Raw genomic sequence first — 21,822 nt, forward strand, 5'->3', positions numbered from 1 at the left:
GGCTTTCAGCCTTCTGGGATTTAGAATTGGAAGCTACATTCTGAGGTCATATTTATTTTGTTAAATGAAAATTGTATATATTAAAATCCTTGGGATTTTTGTAATCATTAAAGCATCAAAGAGACTCGAGTGCTCCAGAAAATGAGCATTTCATATTCATGCTAAAAAAGCAAAAATCTAATCAGATGGCTTAATTTTCTATTCATTTCCCAAAACATTAGAAAATTGTCAGTTATGTGAGCTAAGTTAAGTTAAATTACAGGGCGAACATTCTGAGGTCTTTCTGATTTTAAAAGTCACAATGTTAAAAAACCAAACTCAAGGAAGTTTTTTTTATTTTTGTAACGGAGTCTTGCTCTGTCACCCACTCTGGAGTGCAATGGCGCCATCTCGTCTCATTGCAACCTCCGCCTCCCGGGTTCAAGCAATTTTCCTGCCTCAGCCTTCTGAGTAGCTGGGACTACAGGCGCCTGCCACCACACCTGGCTAAGTTTTGTATTTTTAGTAGAGACAGGGCTTCACCATGTTGGGCAGGCTGGTCTCAAACTCCTGACATCAGGTGATCCACCCACCTTGGCCTTCCAAAGTGCTGGGATTATAGGCATGAGCCACCGCGCCTGGCCAGAAAGAGGTTCTTGAGACCTGTTGGTACTGGGAAGTTGGAGTGCTCATAGGCATAGCTGCACAACCCTAGTGCTTACCTGTGTCTGGCAGGGGTTGGGACTTTCCTGGAGCTCCCTGGCACCCTCTGTGTGCCTCTGCCTTTGCACTCTTCACCTTGGATTATAATTGCATCTTTATCTGTTTCTCCCTCACTAGACTGTGAGCTTCTATGGGAGGACAGGGATTCTATATTTTTCAATGCCTGGAATGCAATTGGGCTTCCGTAAATATCAGTTGAATGAATGACAACATACATATACACACACACATATATATGTATTTTAAAATACATATGGATTTTATATATATATGTATTTTAAAATACATATAGATTTTATATATAATATGTATTTTTTTCTTAAAAAAAAAAAACTCCCTATGTTCTTCCTCGTAGATTCTCCTCTTCCTTACATAAACCCCTAGATGGGCTCATTCTTCAGCCTGACTCTGAAGACCTGAGGAGAAAGTAAACACTTCAAGGAAACTGCCCCACAGAGACTCCGAGCCCCCAAATAATTCCCCCTGAAAGGAGCATCTACTCCAGAATGGGGGCATCTGGATTCAGGTCACCCAGAATATGCCTTTGCCATCAGCTTCCCCGCTTCCAGAAACAGGATTGTTACCTTTAAACTAGGACAATTCAGTGCTTGGTTTTTTCAACATAACTGCTTCAGGATTTTTTTTTTCTTTTTTCTTTTTTCTTTTTAGAGGCAGGGTCTTGCTCTGTTGCCCAGGCTGCAGTGCAGTGGTGCCATCATAGCTCACTGTACCCTCAAACTCTTGGGCTCAAGTGATCCTCCTGCCACCACCTCCTGAGTAGCTAGCATAGGTGTGCACCACCATACCCAGCTAATTTTTAAAAATTTTTTGTAGAGATGAGGTCTTGCTATGTTGCCCAGACTGGTCTTGAACTCCTGGCCTCAGGTGATCCTCCTGCCTCAGCCTCCCAAAGTACTGGAATTACAGGCATGAGCCACCACGACCAGCCTGTTTAAGGATTTCTAAGCATAAGCTTATAATGAAAAACCCACAATAATTAATCCAACTTGCAATCACCGTGAGCACAGCAGGTCAGCAACAAGTTTATTTTGCGGCTAGCAGGGTAACAGGGTAGGGTATGGCTATGTGTTCAGGCCAACTCCCTTGAGCTCCTCACCACTGTCTTCCGTGGTCAACCCTCCCTTCTGGTGTTTGCGAAGGTTTGTCATGGTTGATTGGTTTGTGTTTATGAGGAGTGGGTGGGGTGGGGGAAAGCAAAGCAGGAAATGTAACGTGGAGTGGGCACATCCTCCCTGTGGAGCCTGGTTACGAGAACTCGGGGCAGTTCTCCTGATCTGTGACCGTCATTTTCTTGACATCAATGTTATTAGAAGTCAGGATATTTTTTAGAAAGTCCACTGTTTCTGAAGGGAGATGACGGTTTCTTGCCAAGATCCAAGCATAATCCACACAAAAAAGATTGATGACGCTGACACAGGAATACACGAGGGCATAGTTCTCATAGTCGGTGGCCAGGACCCAGTACGGTGCCGATGGCATAACTGAGAACCAGAGAGAGGCAGCATTATTGGAGGGAGAGGGCAAGAGAAACCTCAGGACAACACAAGAAGGGTGGCCCAGACAACCACCCGCCAAGCCCTCTGGCCTCTGACTTTGTTTATCAATCCAGAAACAGAAAGACCCTTGAAAGAAGTCTGGACAAGAGCCTAGACTGAGTGTTTCCGACTTACCTCTCTAGCACTGTTGGTGCCCTGCCTGCCTGCCTGCCTCACTCACCCAGAGAGAGAGAGAGAGCGTTATAGTCATCACCCATCTGCACATTTCAGCTGCTCTGTGTGTTCTCAGCTGGACTGAGAACTCTTTTTTTTTTTTTTTTTTTTTTTGAGACGGAGTCTCGCTCTGTCGCCCAGGCTGGAGTGCAGTGGCCGGATCTCAGTTCACTACAAGCTCCGCCTCCCGGGTTCCTGCCATTCTCCTGCCTCAGCCTGCTGAGTAGCTGGGACTACAGGCGCCGCCACCTCGCCCGGCTAGTTTTTTGCATTTTTAGTAGAGACGGGGTTTCACCCTGTTAGCCAGGGTGGTCTCCATCTCCTGACCTAGTGATCCACCTGTCTCGGCCTCCCAAAGTGTTGGGATTACAGGCTTGAGCCACTGCGCCCGGCCGAGAACTCTTAAGCCCAGAGTGATTTTGGAAAAATCTGTCTCCCACCTCTGCCAGCAGTGGCATCATGGCCCACCCGCACACACCCAGGCCTGCACATTCTGCCTTCCTCTCGTGCTCCAGCTCTCAAGAGTAAATTTACCCAGATACAATACAGAAAAAAAACTTCACTTGTCTCTCCTCATTTGAAAACTTTGACAGTCTCCTATTGTTTGTGGAAGAAACTTCAAGTCATCTAATGTGGCATTCAAGGCCCTTCCTAACCTCATCGCCCTCTCCATGTACCCTCCCAGACTCTAGGCTGCTTTATTCAGGCCTTCTTCTTCTTCTTTTTTTTTTTTTTTTTTTTTTTTGAGATGGAGTTTCGCTCTTGTCACCCAGGCTGGAGTACAATGGCACGATCTCAGCTCACTGCAACCTCCACCTCTGGGGTTGAAGAGATTCTCCTGCCTCAGCATCCTGAGCAGCTGGGATTACAGGCAGGCGCCACCATGCCCAGGTAATTTTTTATGTCTTTAGTAGAGACGGGGTTTCACCATGTTGGCCAGGCTGGTCTCGAACTTCTGACTTCTGACTTCTGACTTCGTGATATGCCTGTATTCAGTCCTTCTATGTTCCAGTTCCCTTCACTTCTATGCTCCAGTTGCCTTCACTTGGAAATCCTTTCCCATAATCTCCCATACATCCTACAAGGCCTACATCTAATCCTCCCAACCAGAATACATCTTTCCCTCCACCTTTCCCAGCCAATAGCTCCTGCCTCTTTTAGTTCCTGTCCCAGGCTTCCTTATGAAGACTGTTAGGCACGTAATAGTTAGCTTTCACTCCAATCCCCATCCCTGATCCGTGTGGGAAGAATAAGTGGAGAGTTTGGAGACCTAGGTTTAGGTCCCAACTCTTCTAATGAGTTCAGTGACGGCCTGCGTCACTCAGCCCGCCTGCACTTTAGCTTCCTTCTTGATAAAAATAACAAGAGAAACTGTGTATAAAGCCCTTTACAGTTTACAGAGCGTGTGTATCTAGTTTACTTTCACGACACTGAGCTGTTATTTCTGGCTTGTACATGTGAAGTTAGTTGTCCACATTCATATGTGTGAGAAGAACTGTTTTCTCCTCCCAGCTTCCTTTCTTGGCCTATAAAATAAGAACTTCCTCTCCGCCCGCCTCTAGGAACTTGACTGGTGGGGGGTGGAGGAGTGGCAGGGGTGAGAAGTGGGAAGTGGGGGGAGTAATTTTTGTAGCTGATGACTTCAGTGTCTGCCCTGCAGGCGGGAAAGGGGCTCTCAAGCACTGTTCGTGTTAGAAAGCCTCACGGTTCTGGGTTGAACTCTCTAGTGTAGCTACATCAGCAGTAAAACTGATATTTGGTGCCTTTTCTATTGCCTGTGTCCCTTCCTCAGTTAGCTCAGAACCCAGAGGCAAATGCCTTTCATTAGATACCTCACAGGATCCCCAACAATGTGACTGGAAGGTGGTGGAAGCAGGATTCAAATTTACCATCACTCTCGTCGTCTCTTGCTTCCAAGTTTCTGCGCCATGCAAGTTGTTCTGCTAAGATCTGCTCATTTTTCGGGCCCCAGTTTCCTCTGAGAAACAAGACTGGATTGGGTCTTCAACAGCCCCGTCCTGTGTGCACCTGTTTGTGTTTCACCTATTGAAACGCTAGCTAGTGTCCGTATCCGCACTGGGACGTGAGCTCCGTAAGTACCAAGGCCAGCTCTGTCTGGCTCATCATGGCAACCCCAGTGCATGGCATGTAATAAGTGTTTGACAGATAATTATATGCTGACTCATTATAGATGACACTCAGGTGTCTCAGGAATTCTCCAAGCCAGGGCGCTAGCCTTCAGTTTGCATATTTCCTGTCCCTGAATCGTCCTGGGAAAAGTGGAGACTTACACCAGAAGAACTTAACTTCCAGCTTGGCAGGCTCTGTGATGTTAACTGGGGAGGCTTCACCTTCAATCTGATTCACAGTTCCATCAGCTCTGCAATGAGTAAAAAAAAGAAAAAATACAAAAAACAAAAAAGAAAAGAGAAAAGAAAAACAACTCATTGAAAGCCAAAAAGCAATGAAAGGCAAGATTTGTGCCACTAAGGACCATGGCAGCCAACACCGTGATTTCTGGTAAGAGAGGCTCTCAAAGGCAGGCTAGACCCTAGCTCCACGGCCTGCCCTTTCCTTTGTGACTGTCTCTGAGGCCAAGCAGGGGAAGAGGGCAGCGGGGTGATAAGAAGCCGCAATTGACAAGCTCCAGGACGGGACAGTATGGTAGGCCCTTGCACTTCAACACTGTCTCTGACTCTCTGCAATGGCCTGAAAGACCAATTCCTGCTCCCAGGCTCCAAAGAGAGGGAATAAAAGAGAATGGAAAAACAAACGAAACAACGCAATACACAAAGAAGATTCACTTTTTTTTTTTTTTTTTTTTTTTTTTGGAGATGGAGTCTTGCTCTGTTCCCCAGGCTGGAGTGCAGTGGTGTGGTCTCAGTTCACTGCAACCTCTGCCTCCTGGGTTCAAGCACTTCTCCTCCCTCAGCCTCGCCGGGAAATGGGATTACAGGTGTGCACCACCAGGCCTGGTGAGGGTGGAAAGGCATCAGGGTGCTCTTCCTAGGGAGCCAACAGAGGAGATGATGTCTGTTCATCAATCCTCAAGGCAGAGCAGGGAGGCCAACTGAAATTAGAGCAGTCATATATGTTAGAAACTCAGTAGGTTGGCCGGGTGCGGTGGCTCATGCCTGTAATCCCAGCACTTTGGGAGGCCAAGGGGGACAGATCACGAGGTCAGGAGATGGAGATCAGCCTGGTCAACATGGTGAAACCCCATCTCTACTAAACTACAAGAAATTAGCCAGGTGCGGTGGTGGCGGGCACCTGTAGTCCCAGCTACTCGGGAGGCTGAGGCAGGAGAATTGCTTGAACCTGGGAGGTGAAGGTTGCAGTGAGCCGAGATCGTACCACTGCACTCCAGCCTGGGCAACAGAGTGAGACTTCGTCTCAAGAAAAAAAAAAAAAAAGACAGTGGGTTAGTGCTATGGTTAGTGGTGACAGATGTCCTAGAAACCAGACAATGAGCAACAGGCCAGGGGTTTTGGGAAATGTGCTCTGATGTTCCCTACTACATTCTCTGTTTATCACCATGTAAAGCTGGAGACCGTGCCCTCCTCTCTCATCTGGATCTCAGACAGCGGGAGAAGATGGTCTGTTCCTATCTGCACACATTGACTTAGCAACAAACCAGTCTCCTCCCAACAGATTCTGCCCTTTTCACCATCAATTGCATTTTGCTCCAGAACGGTTTTCGGGACACCAGTCTCTGACCATGAACTCACAACATGTTCATGAAAACCTGCATTCGTATTTTCAAGAGTGGAAGGGGGATAGGAAGGAGTTCTTCCTGGGGCTCTTCTTAAGTTTATATTTGCTTTCCAAAGTGTAACTTTCTGGATTAAATATTGTGTCAGAAGCCCTCGGTAATAGAATTGTACATTTCTAAAGGATATCCTGCTTACATAGGATGTGTATATATTGTGTATGTGATTCTTGCTTAATAAGAAAAGGAGCTTTCTGATACATTAAGCTGCCCAGAGATGGGATGAACTGTCCTGGAAAGCGATGAGCTCCCAGTTCCTGGAAGTGTTTGAACAAAGCTGGATGCTTCTGTCAGCAGATGGTGTCAAGCGGCTTCTCTCCTGGACTGGAGGTCAGAGGAGATGGTCTCGATGTTCTTTGCTACCAGAGTATCTATTTTGCAGTGAGGGCAGGAACCCTGTCAGTTTGTGCCCAGCAGGTGGTCATGGAAACGCATAAGTGGATCCTAGTCCTTGCCATCCTTGCCTGACAAATGCTTTCCTCTCAATTCCTGCTAGGAGCAGGCAGTCCAGACCTGGCAAGGATCCCATCCTCCCTGACCCAGGCTGCTGGACACCTGGTCACTCCGGGTCCGCACTCCACAGGCCTGGCCCCGGATGGCCACAGCCACTCACCTCAACTCCTGGTTTAACACTTTGATCTTTCCATTTTCCTTTAGTGAGTAGTTGGCCTGGATGCAGCGTCCGTTCTCAAAGGTTGTTGGGATCTTCTCAATTTCGTACCATCTTCCGAAATACTGCAGAGACAACAAGCAGAGCAAAACCTGTGGTTCTCTGGGGACCTGCAACCTTTTCCGCACTGTTGTGCAGAAGTTGAGCCCTGTCCTGGGGAAGCCAGACAAAAATGGGCCTCATTGTTCCCAGGGGCAACTGGGAAAGAGATTAATTGAAATGAGAATCCGTGACTAGGATGGGATGTGCGGGCGGTGGGTGAATGCTGAGCAAAGGGCTCTTCTCAATGTCCCCTTCAGCCAATATTGCTGTGACATTCTAGATTCTGTAAAAAAAAAAAAAAAAGAGTGGGGGATAATGGGGCTGGGTGCGGTGGCTCACACCTGTAATCCCAGCACTTTGGGAGGCCAAGACAGAAGGATCACAAGGTCGGGAGATCGAGACCATCCTGGCCAACATGGTGAAACTCCGTCTGTACTAAAAATACAAAAAATTGGCCGGGCGTGGTGGCTTACACCTGTAATCCCAGCACTTTGGGAGGCTGAGGTGGGTGGATCACGAGGTCAGGAGATGGAGACCATCCTGGCTAACTTAGTGAAACCCCATCTCTACTAAAAACACAAAAATTTAGCCAGGCGTGGTGGCGGGCGCCTGTAGTCCCAGTGAGCCAAGATCACGCCACTGCACTCCAGCCTGGGCAAGAGAGCAAGACTCCGTCTCAGAAAAAAACAGAAAAAGAAAAAGAAAAAAATAAAGGGGGATGATGGGAAGTAACTTTCTTCTGAAACAGTGCATGATTCTACAAGTCATCTTCAAATCTTGTGCAAAGTCAGATGTGTTTGCTGTGGGGAGCTGGGACTCCGGAGTACATGGAACTTTCCTCATCCACCTTGAATAGGGAGTTGGTCACCAAGGCTTTGGGGAGGTGATGGGGATGAGGCGCTGTGTCTGTCCTCTGCCAGGGGGCTTGGCTAGCGCCACAGACGCTCCCACGGCCTGCGGGCAGCAGCTGATGGACAATCGGAGGAGCATGCTCCACCTGTCCTCAGAGGGTGCCCTGTGTGACTGATCCTGACGGCCCAGGGCGACAGCTCATGAACACTCCCTTTATTGCTTCTGTGCTGACTCCAACTCACTTTCCCACCTGCTCTTGTGCGTCCTGGGATCACCCCAAACCTCTCTGCCCCCAGTCTTTGTCTCAGCAGATTGTCCGCTTTGGGGAAACCCCAAATAAGATAAATACGTGTCCCAAGGTGTGCAGTGGAAATTAAAGCAGCATAATTAAATAGAATCTTATAGAATGCTTGTTCACATCACAGGCAGCAAAACAAATGGGAGGTTCGCCTTTTACCTTATTCGGGTCAAAATTCTCCTGCACCGGAGGCGAGGGGCACTTCCCAAGATGAAATGCTTGTCCCTCTGCTGCACCGAAAAGGCCAGCCAGTGCGGAAAGCAGCAGCAGCAGCATCACCATCTTGGGGCTGGGTGGCTGGAGAAGGGACCTGGAGTTAGAGGAACACACAGCAGCTGGGGTTGTCATTCTGAGCCTCCTAAGTCCACACAATCATGAAGCAAGAGTCCCGTGCCCACAGGCCCCTCTGTGGGTGGTCTCTCCTCTTCTCTCCCCAGCCCATGTGAACCCGCATCCTGCAGGGGACACCTGCCTGTCCGTATTGCTGTGAGGCTTTCCTCGGAGCCTCTGCACCTCCACCAGGGCACTCTCCGCCTGCTATTCCAGTTTGTGGGATTGATTTTGCACCCCACTCCCACCTGATTATGCATCTCCCAGGATAGGCACCGTGTCTGGTTCTCCTCAGAATCACCCACGGACCTCAGAGTGTCGGCTCAGCAGATACTTGTCAAATGAACAGAAACAACGCAGAGGGGCCTGTGTAAAGTGGGGGACATGGAGGGAAGCTGTGTAAAGTGGGGACATGGAGGGGGCTGTGTAAAGGGGGGGGAAGAGGGGGTTTATGTAGGGATGGTGGGGGGTGGACATGGAGGGGAAAGGGGGTGGGGGTGGGACTTGATGTACTGGCGCAGCCGGGTGACCGATAAATCGCGAAATAAAGACCCACGGATGTAATTACGCAGTGACCGGATAATCAAAGCAGCCTGTGACTGATAACACGCGGTACGGTGATCGACGGATGTAAATCAGCAGACCATTTGATGCAACACGCAGCCGGTGATCACGGATAAACGCGCAGATCACGGATAAAATCGTACAGCCTAAAAGATCACGGATAAATCAGCAAACCCAGACCTGATGTAAATCGCGCGTACGACTACTGATGTATCAACCGGTGATCACGGATAACGCGCGTGACCACGATAAATCACGCAAAAGATCACCGGATAAAATCGCGCAGCCCAGACACTTGATAATCGCGCTAAATGTGATCCTGATGTATTCCATTTTTGCATGCAAAAGATCACCGGATAAATCGCGCGTAAAAGATCACTTGATAACACGCGAAAGTCGGGGTAATCACGGATGTAATCGCAGCCGGGTGATCCACGGATAAATCACGCAGCCCGGTGATCCGACTTGATGTAACGCAGCAGATCGACGATAATTACGGTAAGATCATTTACGTAATCGCGCGTGAATTTGATGTAATCTGCGCAGCCGTAAAGATCACTGATGTGTACTGATGCTGCCGGGTGATCACCGATAAATCGCGCAGACGGATAACGCGCAAAATGGCAGATCACTGATGTGGTAATTCATGCTGGCACAGACCCACGGATAAATCGCGCGGCAGATCACTTGATGTATCACGCACAAAGACGGATAACCGCGCGAGCCGGTGACGGATAAATCGCGCGTTCGGCAGACTGATAAATCGCGCGCCTGGAGATATGGAGGGGGGTTATGTAAAGGGGGGGACATGGAGGGGGTTATGTAAAGTGGGGGACATGGAGGGGGCTGTGTAAAGGGGGGACATGAGGGGGCTGTAAAGGGGGGGGACATGGAGGGGGCTGGGTAAAGTGGGGGACATGGAGGGGCAGTGGGGACATGGAGGGGGCTGTGTAAAGTGGGAAATTAAAGCCTCCAAGCGAACCATGAAAGACACAAAACCAAACCAAACCTTGCCCAACACTTAGTGTCTTCCGAGATTCTTCGGGGAGATGGCTCTGTGACACCACCCCTCCCCCTGCCCTCATCTTGCTGGCTGCTCTACCAGCCCAAGAGTGCGCTTGGAAACCTTAACAGGGAGCGGCCTGCTGGGGACCCCAGGGTCACCCAGCCAGGTTCAGATCCTGATTCTGGCCATGCTATGTATAACTGTGTCCAATTTATGCCTTAGCTTCCTTGTCTAGTAAGTGGGAATAATACTCATTCCTAGCTCATGAATTTTTGTGAGAATTACATGAGATAATATCGAGAGAGTACTTAGGGGAGCGTCTGACACAGAGTAAATGCTCAGTCAATGCTCCTTACTGTTATTATCAAAGCAGAAAGATGATGGTTTCGCAGGTTTCTGTTTCTTTTTTTTCTTTTCTTTCTTTTTTTTTTTTTGACATTCTGTTGAGGGTTTTTGTTTTGTTTTGTTTTGTTTTGAGATGGAGTCTCACTCTGTCACCCAGGCTGGAATGTACTGACGCGACCACGGCTCACTGCAACCTCTCCCTCCCGGTTCAAGTGATTCTCCTGCCTCAGCCTCCCGAGTAGCTGAGATTACAGGTGCCTGCCACAACTCCTGGCTAATTTTTGTATTTTTAGTAGAGATGGGGTTTTGCCATGTTGGCCAGGCTGGTCTCAAACTCCTGACCTCAGGTGATCCACCCGCCTTGGCCTCCCAAAGTGCTGGGATTACAGGCCTGAGCCACTGCACCTGGCCTGTTGAGGGTATTTTTCATAGATGAAGTTCATTAAATCAGAGAAGGACTGTCGGCTGATGTGTAACTGTGCAACAGGCATTTCAACCCCAAGAGTCCTTTGGCAGCAGAAGCTGGCTTTGAAGCGGGGCAGCAGGGCAGGGAGACAGAGGGCGGGGAGACGGAGGGTGGGGAGACGGAGGCTGAGGGGAGACGGAGGCTGCGGGGAGACAGAGGCTGCAGAACTGTGTGCAGGTTCTGGGTATTTGAAGCTCCCCTGTTTCCTTCACTGACTTGCTGTCAATTTGCTCCTTTCCTTGTGACTCCTTGCCTGTAGCTTGCACACGAGCTATTTCCAGCTCTCTGCGTTTCTCCCTGTAATGATGATGACTGATGCAATGCAAGCAAAATGTTCTCAGATCTGAGCATTTCAAAGGATGTGTCATTACAGGAATAATTATAACTGCTTTCTTATGAGTCTCTAAACCTCTAAATACCCTTTAATAATCAATAGCTTTTTTTTCCTGGAGGTTTTGTTGCCTGGTTTTCAGAAGAACAGTTATGTAATGAGTGGAAGCTTGCCAGCTGGGGTCGCTGCGGTGGGGGGACAGTTACTGAGGCCCTTTGAGCAAGTCTGCAACAGGGCCGCTTTCCCTGGTCTTTGAGGCTCCCTTTCGCAGCAGCTCCACCACCGTGTAAACAACACCTGTCTTTTAACCTTTTAGGGGATGACGAATTTATAGAAATGCAGCCTAAACCCACACAAATTTGCATCCATTTTAAAGAGATCTTTAGTTCTAGTTCGTAGGCCCAAGCTGAAAGCCTGTCCCAGAGGATCAAAGCTCAAAGACTGGCCACACATTATGCACATTCTACAAGGTCCCCCACAGTGGAGAGGACCTCAGAGGTCATCTCTCTAGCCCTACTTCCAAGGTGTACAGATGGCGAAGCTGGGGCTTGGAAGGGGCAGACAGCTGGGACTCGGGCCCATCTCCGCCTCTCCTGTCCGCAGCACCCTGAACCTGCTTCTTCTGTGCCACCACAGGGCCTTTCAGTAACCCCCCGCCACAGTGACCTGATGAGTCTCACCACCACACGACACTTACAACAAAAGTCAGTTCTACATCTTACTCTGATAAAATGTTCTCTTGTGGGCTGAAACATATTCTTTACCTCAGTAGGAGGATTTCAGAGCAAACCCCCTTGATTGCCTCTCTCCCAAAGATGCCTCTTGGCTACATTAGTTTTATTCCTGTGATTAAAACTCCTTGTGAGGCCGGGTGTGGTGGCTCATGCCTGTAATCCCAGCACTTTGGGAGGCTGAGGCAAATGGATCACCTGAGGTCGGGAGTTTGAGACCAGCCTGACCAACACAGAGAAACCTTGTCTTTACTAAAAATAAAAAAAATAGCCGGGCATGGTGGTGCGCTTCTGTAATCCCAGCTGCTCGGGAGGCTGAGGCAGGAGAATTGCTTGAACCTGGGAGGTGGAGGTTGTGGTGAGCCAAGATCGCACCATTGTACTCCAGCCTGGGCAACAAGAGCAAAACTCCATCTCAAAACAAACAAGCAACAACAACAACAACAACAAAAACTCCTCGTGAGAGAGGGTGGACAGCATCCATCATAGTTTTCAATGTCCTTCCATTCTAATTTGCCCATTACTTATTCAGCATGTTCTTAATGTGTACTTAAGACTGTGGGTAACATATGGATTATATACGACTTATATTTTTGCATCTTCTTCTGATATCAATAGGAAGACTGTTCTAATGAGGAGTTTAAATACTTTACAAACTAAGTATAATTTAAATATTATTTTTGGCCAGGCACGATGGCTAATGCCCGTAATCCCAGCACTTTGGGAAGCCGAGGTGGGCGGATCATTTGAGGTCAGGAGTTTGAGATCAGCCTGCCCAACGTGGTGAAACTCTGTCTCTACTAAAAATACAAAAATTATGCCAGGTGCAGTGGCTCATGCCTGTAATCCTAGCACTTTGGGAGGCTGAGGTGGGTGCATCACCTGAGGTCAAGAGTTTGAGACCAGCCTGGTCAACATGGCAAAACCCCGTCTCTACTAAAAATACAAAAAATTAGCCAGGTGTGGTGGCAGGTACCTGTAATCCCAGCTACTCGGGAGGCTGATGCAGGAGAATTGCTTGAACGTGGGAGACAGAGGTTGCAGTAAGCCAAGATCACACCATTGCACTCTAGCTTGGGCAATAGAGCAAAAACTCCATCTCAAAACAAAACAAAACAAAAACAAACAAACAAAAAATACAAAAATTAGCTGGGCGTGGTGGCGCAGTCCTGTAATCCCAGCTACTTGGGAGGCTGAGGCACAAGAATGACTTGAACCTGGGAGGCGGAGGCTGCAGTGAGCCGAGATCGTGCCACTGCACTCCAGCCTGGGTGACAGAGTGAAACTCCATCTCAAAAAATAAAAAATAAATAAATAAATATGATTTTTAACAGGATATGAAGTAATTTGAAAGCAATCCTACTAAGGTTATAGTGCATCCACCTTCGGCCTGGCACTAGCTGGAAATCACTGCTCCACTTGCATTAAGCTTCCCCACGGAGAAGCCCTGGTCTCAGGAATTTAAGGGTGCTATGCACTCAGTCTCCACAGCACCTCCTCTGGAGGCGACCTCTGCTGACACTTTGTACAAACGAGGTGAATTTGCCCGGGTTACTTCCTGGTAAACTACGAAGCCAGAATGTAAGCCTAGGTCTCCCACAAGCCTGCGCTCTTAGTGCCTGGGAATAGGCTAGAATGTAAGCCTAGGTCTCCCACAAACCCGCGCTCTCAGTGCCTGGGGACAGGCTAGAACGTAAGCCTAGGTCTCCCACAAGCCTGCGCCCTCAGTGCCTGGGGTCACAGCACTTGACCTCAAAGACCTGCAGAACATGAAGGACTAGATTTTGAAATTTCACCTCATAAAATAAAATAGGTTCCAATAAGTCATTAGGTCTCAAAGACTCATTTAGCCATTAAATACAACAAGAAACGTATCTCCCAAACACAATATTTTATGACATTAAATGCATTTTCTATTCACACCATTAATTCCAGTTTCCAGATTATTTTACTGTGATGCACAGTTGGACAGCTCACTGAGAATTCACCTGGCACGGTGTTTGTGCATGGAGAAATTCCTTATTGTCCAGTTTGGAGGGGTAAGCAAAAGATGCTGGGATGAGTTCACGCCGGGTTTGGTTTTATCTTAGGCCTGTTGCTAGTGTATCTACCTCAGTTTCGTCACCGGAAGAATGGCTCTGATAATACCTACCTTGTACATTTGTTTGAGGAAAAATGAGAACAAGTCTAACGCTACCGGCACAAGCTCTCAATCAGTGTGATTATATGTAGCTGAAAAGGGGCAATGGAGAACCCAGACCGTTCCTATTTTAGACATTATTATCATAAATGAAAAGGTGAAAACAGTACATACCTTTTCTTTCAAGATGAAGGCAGTTTCCAGATGCAGAATCAGCCGATTTGAGATGCCTGTCTTGGTGACTGGCCTCTCCCAAGCGATTTTATAAGCTTCTTCAGATCTCTGATGTTTACTTCTCATGCAGGCCACGCCTCCGCTCCAGCCAGGAGAGCTGGCCTGGGCTACAGAGCGAGACTCCGTCTCAAAAAAAAAAAAAAAAAAAAAAAAAAGCTTAGTCTGTACCGAAACACAAAGATGAGATGTTGTGTCCACCCTCCTCCCCCAATTTCCTTCACAGCTGCTCCCTGAAGGAGAAATGAGATATTGTTTTCGTGTGTGTATGTGAGTGTGTGTGTGCAAGAGAGTATGTGTGAGAGAGAGACAAACTATTTTCATTCAAAACATTTTTTTTTTTTTTTGCTATGTGGATTTTCTAATTTAATTTTTTTGGTCAGAATGCACTTTTAAGTTCCAGCAGGACGTGTTGCAACATGTTTTTAAACATCTGGTGTTTATTTTTCATTTTTGTGTAAATGAAAAATCAACAGGCTCGTTTCCTGAAGTGGAACACAGACTCTAATGGGAGCCAGGCAGCACAGCGAGGGTCGAGGCAGAGCTGGCTTTCTCCACGGTCCTGGGCAGCCGCCTGACTTCTCTGAGCCACAGTCTCCTCGTTGTAAGTAGGGGCTGTCATTTCTGTCTCCACCAGAGCCAGATGTGTAGGGGAGATACCAGTTCTCAAACAACTGGGGCTAAAAGTTGAGACTGCAGAAGGCATCTTCTGTCGCTCCGTTCTCTGTCCCTTTTATGACCCCTCCAGCCACATGTTCAAGGCAGTCTGTCAGGGAGTGGGGAGTGTGGACTGAAACCCAGGGGTGCTGTTGGTCCAGCCTTCTCTCTCCTGGTGGAATGAACAACTTTGACTCTTGTGAGTGAAATTCTGTCTTTCTTTGTGAAAGGCAGGAGGTATTTTTAGAGACATTTAGATAAGGCCGTGCCTTCATAGTAGATTTAGACTCCTAAATAAAATTCATTCTAAAATATGTAAGCAACAGAGCTACATTTACAGCACTGAGTCTATAAACATGAAAACAGCAACACAGAACCTTAACATTCCAAATGCTGTGAGCTCTTTAAGATGTTCTTCGCCTTTTGAGAAACATAAGAAATTCTTATTCCTGCCCAGGGCCTACCTCTTGCTGACCTCCTTTGCTGCCCTCCCCTGAGAGCTCTGCGCAGCTCGCTTCCTCACTCCAGGTCCCTGCTCAAATGGCACTTTTCCCTAAAAGGCTTCCTGACCTTTACAAAAATAGCACTCTTGTCACCGTTCCTTTCCCTGCTTCGTTATATCTTTACCCGAAATTCTCTCCCTTATTTATACATTATCTTGCTTCGTATGTTTCCCCAGGAGGATAGGAGCTTGAGGGGTGCCAAGAATTTGTCTCTGTGACTCTGCGTTGTACTCCAGTGGCTAAGCATATGCTAAGTGCTCAGTAAATACTTATAAATTAAATGGATGCTATCCAAAGAACTTAGTGAGTTTCTAAGATAGACAAAAGGCACCAGAGGTAATATCCATGCGATTTTGATTTCACTTGTATTTCTGGAAAAGCACTAGCCTGTATGTTTCTGTCTTCTTCACCTGTGTCACATTTGCCACCAAGAATTGCCTGTCGTTGAAGAAATACACAATTAGCCGCTTTTCAGCTTAATACAAAAAATTCTCTCTCCTGTAAGGAGTTGCACAGTTTTCCACAAAGCAATGTTGCCTAAGTTTCCAAATATGTATGTTGGAGTTGGAGATACCTGTGTATTTGAGCTTTCAGCACTGAAGTTGGCAACCATGGAGCTGAAGGTCCCAGTCTAGGAGAAAAGCCGCACCATCTTCCTGGGTCTCAGTTTATTTTTTCTGTAAGTATTGGGAAGTGGTATACGTTAGGGAAATCCTGTCCTCACATGTTTCTGGAATGTATACCAGTAACACATTCTTAAGCGTCATAAAACAAATCAGAGCTATGTTCTAAACAAGTCCCAAAATAAATACACATTTGTTCAGAACAATTAAAATAGTACCAAAATGCAGGACTCAAGAAATGTGAGCACCTCATCATCCCACACTTTTGTTTGTAATTATTCCTCTAGATCTTTCTATACAGATCCCTACGTAATAATAACAATATTCAATGTTCTGAAACTTTTTTTTTTTTTTTTGAGACCGACTCTCACTCACTCTGTCATCCAGGCTGGAGTGCGGTGGTGCAACCTTGGCTCACTGCAACCTCTGCCTTCCTGGTTCAAGTGATTCTCCTGCCTCTGCCTCCCGAGTAGCTGGGATGACAGGCACAGGCCACTGCACCCAACTGATTTTTGTATTTTTAGGAGAGATGGGATTTCACCATGTTGGCCAGACTGGTCTCGAACTCCTGACCTCAGGTGATCCGCCCACCTCGGTCTCCCAAAGTGCTGGGATTACAGGCGTGAGCCAAGACACCCAGCCAAGAAACTTTTCAAAAATGTAGCAATGAATCTATCTCTCTATATCAATACACATACATCTACCTCATTCTTTCACCTGCTGCAAAATCTTGCTTTTACCTGACAGCACATTTCTTAAAGAGACATTCTGTGGTCTGTGGTGTTTCCGGAAAGCAGTTTTCTGTTGGGTGATCTTTCTTCATGTAGGTGATTGCCTCAGTGGTTTCACTCCAAGACCTGCAGGGAAGATGCAGTTATTTGAGTGGACTCTTTGTGGCAAGAAATAGAGAACTATCTCATCTCTTAAAAAAACATGTTTCCGGATGAAGAATTCTGTATTTTTTTTTTTTTTTTTTTGAGACAGAGTCTCGCGCTGTGTCACCCAGGCTGGAGTGCAGTGTGGCTTATCTCGGCTCACTGTAAGCCCGGGCCCCAGGTTCAGGCCATTCTGCCTCAGCCTCCGGTGGGACTACGGTACTACCACGCCTGCTGTTTTGTATTTTAGTAGGCGACGCTCTCTAATGGCAGCACAGGTGGATGGTCTCATCTCCTGACCTCTGGATCCTTCCTTCCGGGCCGGGCAGCCTCCCAAAGTGCTGGGATTACAGGCTTGAGCCACCGCTTCAAGCGCGAATTTGTATTTAATGGGTGTTCTTAATAATTATCATCCGTATGCCTTTCTAGCGATTTTCTTTGTCAGTTAGAATAAAGGGGACGGACAAATGTACTTTTCATGTGAAAATGCAGACTGAGAGGTTTCGATCGTTCACCTTCACTCTTTAAGACTCGGTTCAAATGTCCCTCCCCTAAATACCACCTCCGATTCCTAACCCACCCGGCGTTTCTCCCGCCTGTTGCTGGTGTTTCGTGGCTCATGTCACCCTGTCCCTGCCTGGCTGCTTATGCCTACCCTCCTTCTGGAGACGGTCAGATCCATCCAAGTAGGTTTGTCTTCCTATCCCTGGTACCTTACATGATGCCTGACACACAGGTGTTTACTAAATATTATTCCATGGATGATGGAATGAATAATAAATGCTGGTGCCCAGTCCTGGGCTTCTTATAGACCTCCTGCTGTTCAGAGGCCCTCTTCCTCTCCTCCTGCCTCCACATTTTCCCTTTCACACTGGGCTCTGGAACCAGTTGAAAGTTGAATGGTGCTGTGGGCGCATCTGGCTCACAGGGAAGATACAGCAATCAAACTGGTGAAAACAGCAGCTTGATACGGCATGCAGGAAATGCTGGAATCCTTGGGTAGGAGGCCTTGGTTCTCATCCTAGTTTGCTGCATTAATTTATTTATCCATTCATTCATGCATTCAACAACATATAGCAACACTATGCATGTATGTACACATACACACACACCACACACTACACCCACACACACACCACACCCTCACACACACCACACACACCACACACACACAATTCACACACACACCACACCACACACACACACCACACACACACACACCACACACACACACCACACACCACACACCATCCACACCACACACGCACCACACACCACACACACCACACACCACACACCACACAATCCCAATAATGTATCAATAATCACACACACCACACGTCAATACAATCAATAATAATAATACACCACCACACACACACCACACACCACACACACACCACCACACACACCAACCACACACAGCACACACACCACACCCACACACACACCACACACACCACACACACACACCACACACACACACACCACACACCACACACACACCATGACAATAACCACACCCACCACACCCCTCACACCACACACACACCACACATACCCACACACACACACCACACACCACACCTCACACATACACACCACACCAAGGACACCAGATAATTAGCCACACATACCACACACACCACACACCACACACACACCACACACACACCCACACACACACACCACACACCATACACCACACACACACCACACACACACCACACACACACACCACACACCACCACACACACACACACACCACACACACACCACACACACACCACACACCACACACATACACACCACACACACACACCACACACACCACAATACCACACCCACACACACCCACACATACACCACACACCACACACACACCACACACCCACACACACACTAAACACACACACCACACACATGAGCACTCAAACAGCTAATTCACACCACACACACACACCCCACACACCATACACACACACACACAATGCCATTACACGTGACTCCCATGCCACCACACACACACACACACCACACACACACTCCCCACACACCATGACACACACACATGCAACATACACATGCAACACATACCACATACACACACACCACACACACTACACAAAATACACACCACACATGCACCAAACTCACCACACACACACCACACACACCCCACACACACACCACACACACACACACAACACACACACACACGCACCCCACACAATTCACACACACACACACAACACACACGCAACACATACTTATTAATACTACCACCACACACACCACACACACACACACTCACACACACCCCCCACACACCCACACACACACACACACACACATGCAACATGACACACACACACCACACACACACACACAAGACAAAACACACACACCTACACACACACACACACACACACGGGCGGAGCATTGTTCTGAGTTCTGCAGATATAGTGGTGAAGAAGAAAGACAGCAACCGCCTCTGTGGAACTTACCTCCTGGAAGAGAGATAGACAGGAAAACAGGAAAATACCTATTGTTCCTGTCTATCTGTGTGACTCTCCTCTGGGAGGTAAGGAAAGAGAATAGGATGACGTGATAGGAAGTGAAGGGTGCCCACTTCAGTCCCGTGGTCAGGAAGAGCCTCTTTGAGTACTGACATTTCAGCTGAGATGTGAGTGATGAAAAGGAACCAGTCATTCAAACATCAAAGAGAAGAGTGTTCCAGGAAGAACCAGCAGTGCAGGGGTCCTAAGGTGGGAACGAACTTTAAGTTTTTAAGGGATGGAGAGATCAGTGTGGCTGGAGCAGAGGTGAGGAGGAAGTGAGTGCAGAGAGGTAGGCAGAAACCAGAATATATCTTGCTTTGAGGACTTTGAATTTTATTTCAAGTACAGTGGGAGTCATGGGAGGGTTTTAGGCAAGAGCATGACATGGCCATTTGGGCTTCACTGTCAAGAGTGGAGAATAAAATGGTGATAGATGGATCAGCTGAGGAGCCATTGCAGTCATTTGGGAAACAGTTAGATGGTGGTATGGGCGAGAGTGATTAGCATACAGATGGAGAGAAGTGGGCAAGTTTGGAATGTGCTTTGGAGATAAAGCAGACAAGACTTGCTGATGGGCTGCAGGTGGAAGATGAGGAAAGCCAGGAGTCAAGACTGGCTCTTAGATGTAAAGGTTGAACAATTGGGTGAATGTGCCTGCCAGCTGCTACAAATAGGAAGCCTGGAGGGCGAGTCTGGGAGAAGGACTCAAGTTCTTCATGGATAAGCTATGTTTGAGTTGCCCCATCAGACATCTAAGTGAAAATGTTAAGAAAGCAATTAGATATTCAAGTGAAGTTTGGGGGAAAATCAGGGCTGGAGACAGAGATTGGGAAGTCATCAGAACATACATGGTCTTCAAAGTCATGAGCCTGGATGGGATCACTAAGGGAGAACATTCAGAAATGGAAGAAAAGGATGCCCAGGACAGATCCCTGGTACCCTTTAACCTTTAGAGACTGATTAGAGGAGAAGGAGCCAAGAAAAGAGGCAGGGGGAGCAAGGAGGGCAGAAGCCCAGTTTGAGTGGGTTGGGGAGGGAAAGAGGAGGCAGCAATGCTCTTTACATGTGAAAGAAATTAGAGAAATAGTAGTCAAACAGAGACCTGGAGGTTAAGGGAGATACTTAGAGCATGCACAGAGGGACGATCTAGTAGAGGAGAAATCTGCAGGAGAGAGGGAAGGGATCCAGAGTGCAGGCAGAGGTGGGCTTTGGGAGAAATGAAGGTTCTGTGTCTGTAGAAACAAGAGGAAGGCAGAAAGTCAGCACCCAGATGAAGAGCTATGTAGATCAGGAAGACGCTGAGGCAGGATTTTCTCTTTGTGTGACTGTGATCAAGTCATGCCCTTTGCTGAGACGTGTGGGAGAAATAGGTCTGCTCTGATAATGGTGGAGGGGCTTCTCTGAATACATCCACTTGGCTAACAACACCTGCGTTAGCACCTGCTTTATTCATAAGAGACACAGTGTGGTATTGGGGGAACCTGCCCCTAATATTTCAACATAGGTTCTTTCTATTTTCCATAAGTGTCAGCTGGCTGAGAAATAAAGAGAAAGAGTACAAAGAGAGGATTTTTACAGCTGGGTCACTGGGGTTGACATCACATATCAGTAGGACCGTGATGTCCACTTGAGCCTCAAACCAGCAAGTTTTTTATTAAGGGTTTCAAAAGGGGAGGGGGTGTAAAACAGGGAGTAGGCACAAAGATCACATGCTTCAAAAGGCAAAAAGCAGAACTACTAATAAGGGTCTAACAAAGATCACATGCTTCTGAGGGGACAGGACAAATGGAAAAAGCAGAACCACTGATAAGGGTCCAACAAAGATCACAAGGCAAAGAGCAAAAGCAGAACTACTGATAAGGGTCTATGTTCAGCAGTGAATGTATTGTCTTGATAAACATCTTAACAGAAAACAGGGTTTGAGAGCAGAGAACCAGTCTGACCACAAATTTACCAGGATGGAGTTTTTCCCCACCCTAATAAGCCTGAGGCTACTGCAGGAGACCAGGGCGTATCTCAGTCCTTATCTCAACCGCATAAGACAGACACTCCCAGAGTGGTCGTTTATAGACCTCCCCCCAGGAATGCATTCCTTTCCCAAGGTATTAATATTAATATTCCTTGCTAGGAAAAGAATTTAGCGATATCTCTCTTACTTGCATGTCCGTCTATAGGCTCTCTGCAAGAAGAAAAATACGGCTGTTTTTGCCCAGCCCCACAGGCAGTCAGATCTTATGGCTCTCTTCCCTCGTTCCCTAAAAATTGCTGTTATTCTGTTCTTTTTCAAGGTGCACTGATTTCATATTTTTCAAACACACATGTTTTACAATCAATTTGTACAGTTAACACAGTTATCACAGTGGTGCTGAGGTGATGTATATCCTCACCTTACAAAG

At 47.3% G+C, this 21,822-nt stretch overlaps 1 protein-coding gene and 3 long non-coding RNA genes across 6 annotated transcripts in view; 2 read left to right on the forward strand and 2 right to left on the reverse strand.

Annotated features, from left to right (window-relative positions):
* Positions 1-1,715: 1,715 nt before the first annotated feature.
* APOD (apolipoprotein D) lies at positions 1,716-14,288 on the reverse strand. 2 transcript variants are annotated; one of them, XM_003895312.5, is made up of 5 exons: positions 14,151-14,288; positions 8,223-8,360; positions 6,815-6,936; positions 4,724-4,812; positions 1,716-2,204 (listed from the first exon to the last, which is right to left on the reverse strand). In XM_003895312.5, the coding sequence occupies exons 1-5, from the start codon at positions 14,274-14,276 to the stop codon at positions 1,969-1,971; spliced, it is 711 nt and encodes a 236-aa protein (XP_003895361.2). In that variant the 5' UTR covers positions 14,277-14,288; the 3' UTR covers positions 1,716-1,968. The 2 variants fall into 2 exon arrangements, with proteins under 2 accessions (XP_003895361.2, XP_009200252.1); XM_009201988.3 differs by having other exon boundaries at positions 8,223-8,373; positions 14,151-14,280.
* On the forward strand, positions 4,812-7,216 carry LOC116273863. Its single transcript, XR_004182376.1, has 2 exons — positions 4,812-4,952; positions 5,976-7,216. It is a non-coding gene; the product is annotated as an uncharacterized LOC116273863 (long non-coding RNA).
* Positions 14,289-14,320: 32 nt separating the features above from the next.
* Positions 14,321-21,822, forward strand: part of LOC103882505 — a 28,027-nt gene continuing 20,525 nt past the window's right edge. The window contains exon 1 of one of the 2 annotated variants that reach the window (XR_004182371.1): positions 14,321-14,811. This is a non-coding gene — a long non-coding RNA (uncharacterized LOC103882505). The remainder of the gene's footprint in view (positions 14,812-21,822) is intronic. The other variant, XR_004182373.1, reaches the window with a different exon arrangement.
* Positions 14,535-16,991, reverse strand: LOC116273862. Its single transcript, XR_004182375.1, has 2 exons — positions 16,731-16,991; positions 14,535-16,044 (listed from the first exon to the last, which is right to left on the reverse strand). It is a non-coding gene; the product is annotated as an uncharacterized LOC116273862 (long non-coding RNA).

Source organism: Papio anubis, chromosome 2 (genome assembly GCF_008728515.1).
Source record: "Papio anubis isolate 15944 chromosome 2, Panubis1.0, whole genome shotgun sequence".
Classification (NCBI taxonomy): Eukaryota; Metazoa; Chordata; class Mammalia; order Primates; family Cercopithecidae; genus Papio; species Papio anubis.

What these genes read in the sequence shown, in the direction of transcription:
- APOD (XM_003895312.5), bottom strand. Translation starts at nt 14,276, where the DNA reads ATGAGAAGTAAACATCAGAGATCTGAAGAAGCTTATAAAATCGCTTGG. An exon ending in CCTTCATCTTGAAAGAAAAG is followed by an intron (nt 8,361 to 14,150) that starts GTATGTACTGTT and finishes TCCCTTCTCCAG; the next exon opens with CCACCCAGCCCCAAGATGGT. An exon ending in GTGTTAAACCAGGAGTTGAG is followed by an intron (nt 4,813 to 6,814) that starts GTGAGTGGCTGT and finishes TACTCATTGCAG; the next exon opens with AGCTGATGGAACTGTGAATC.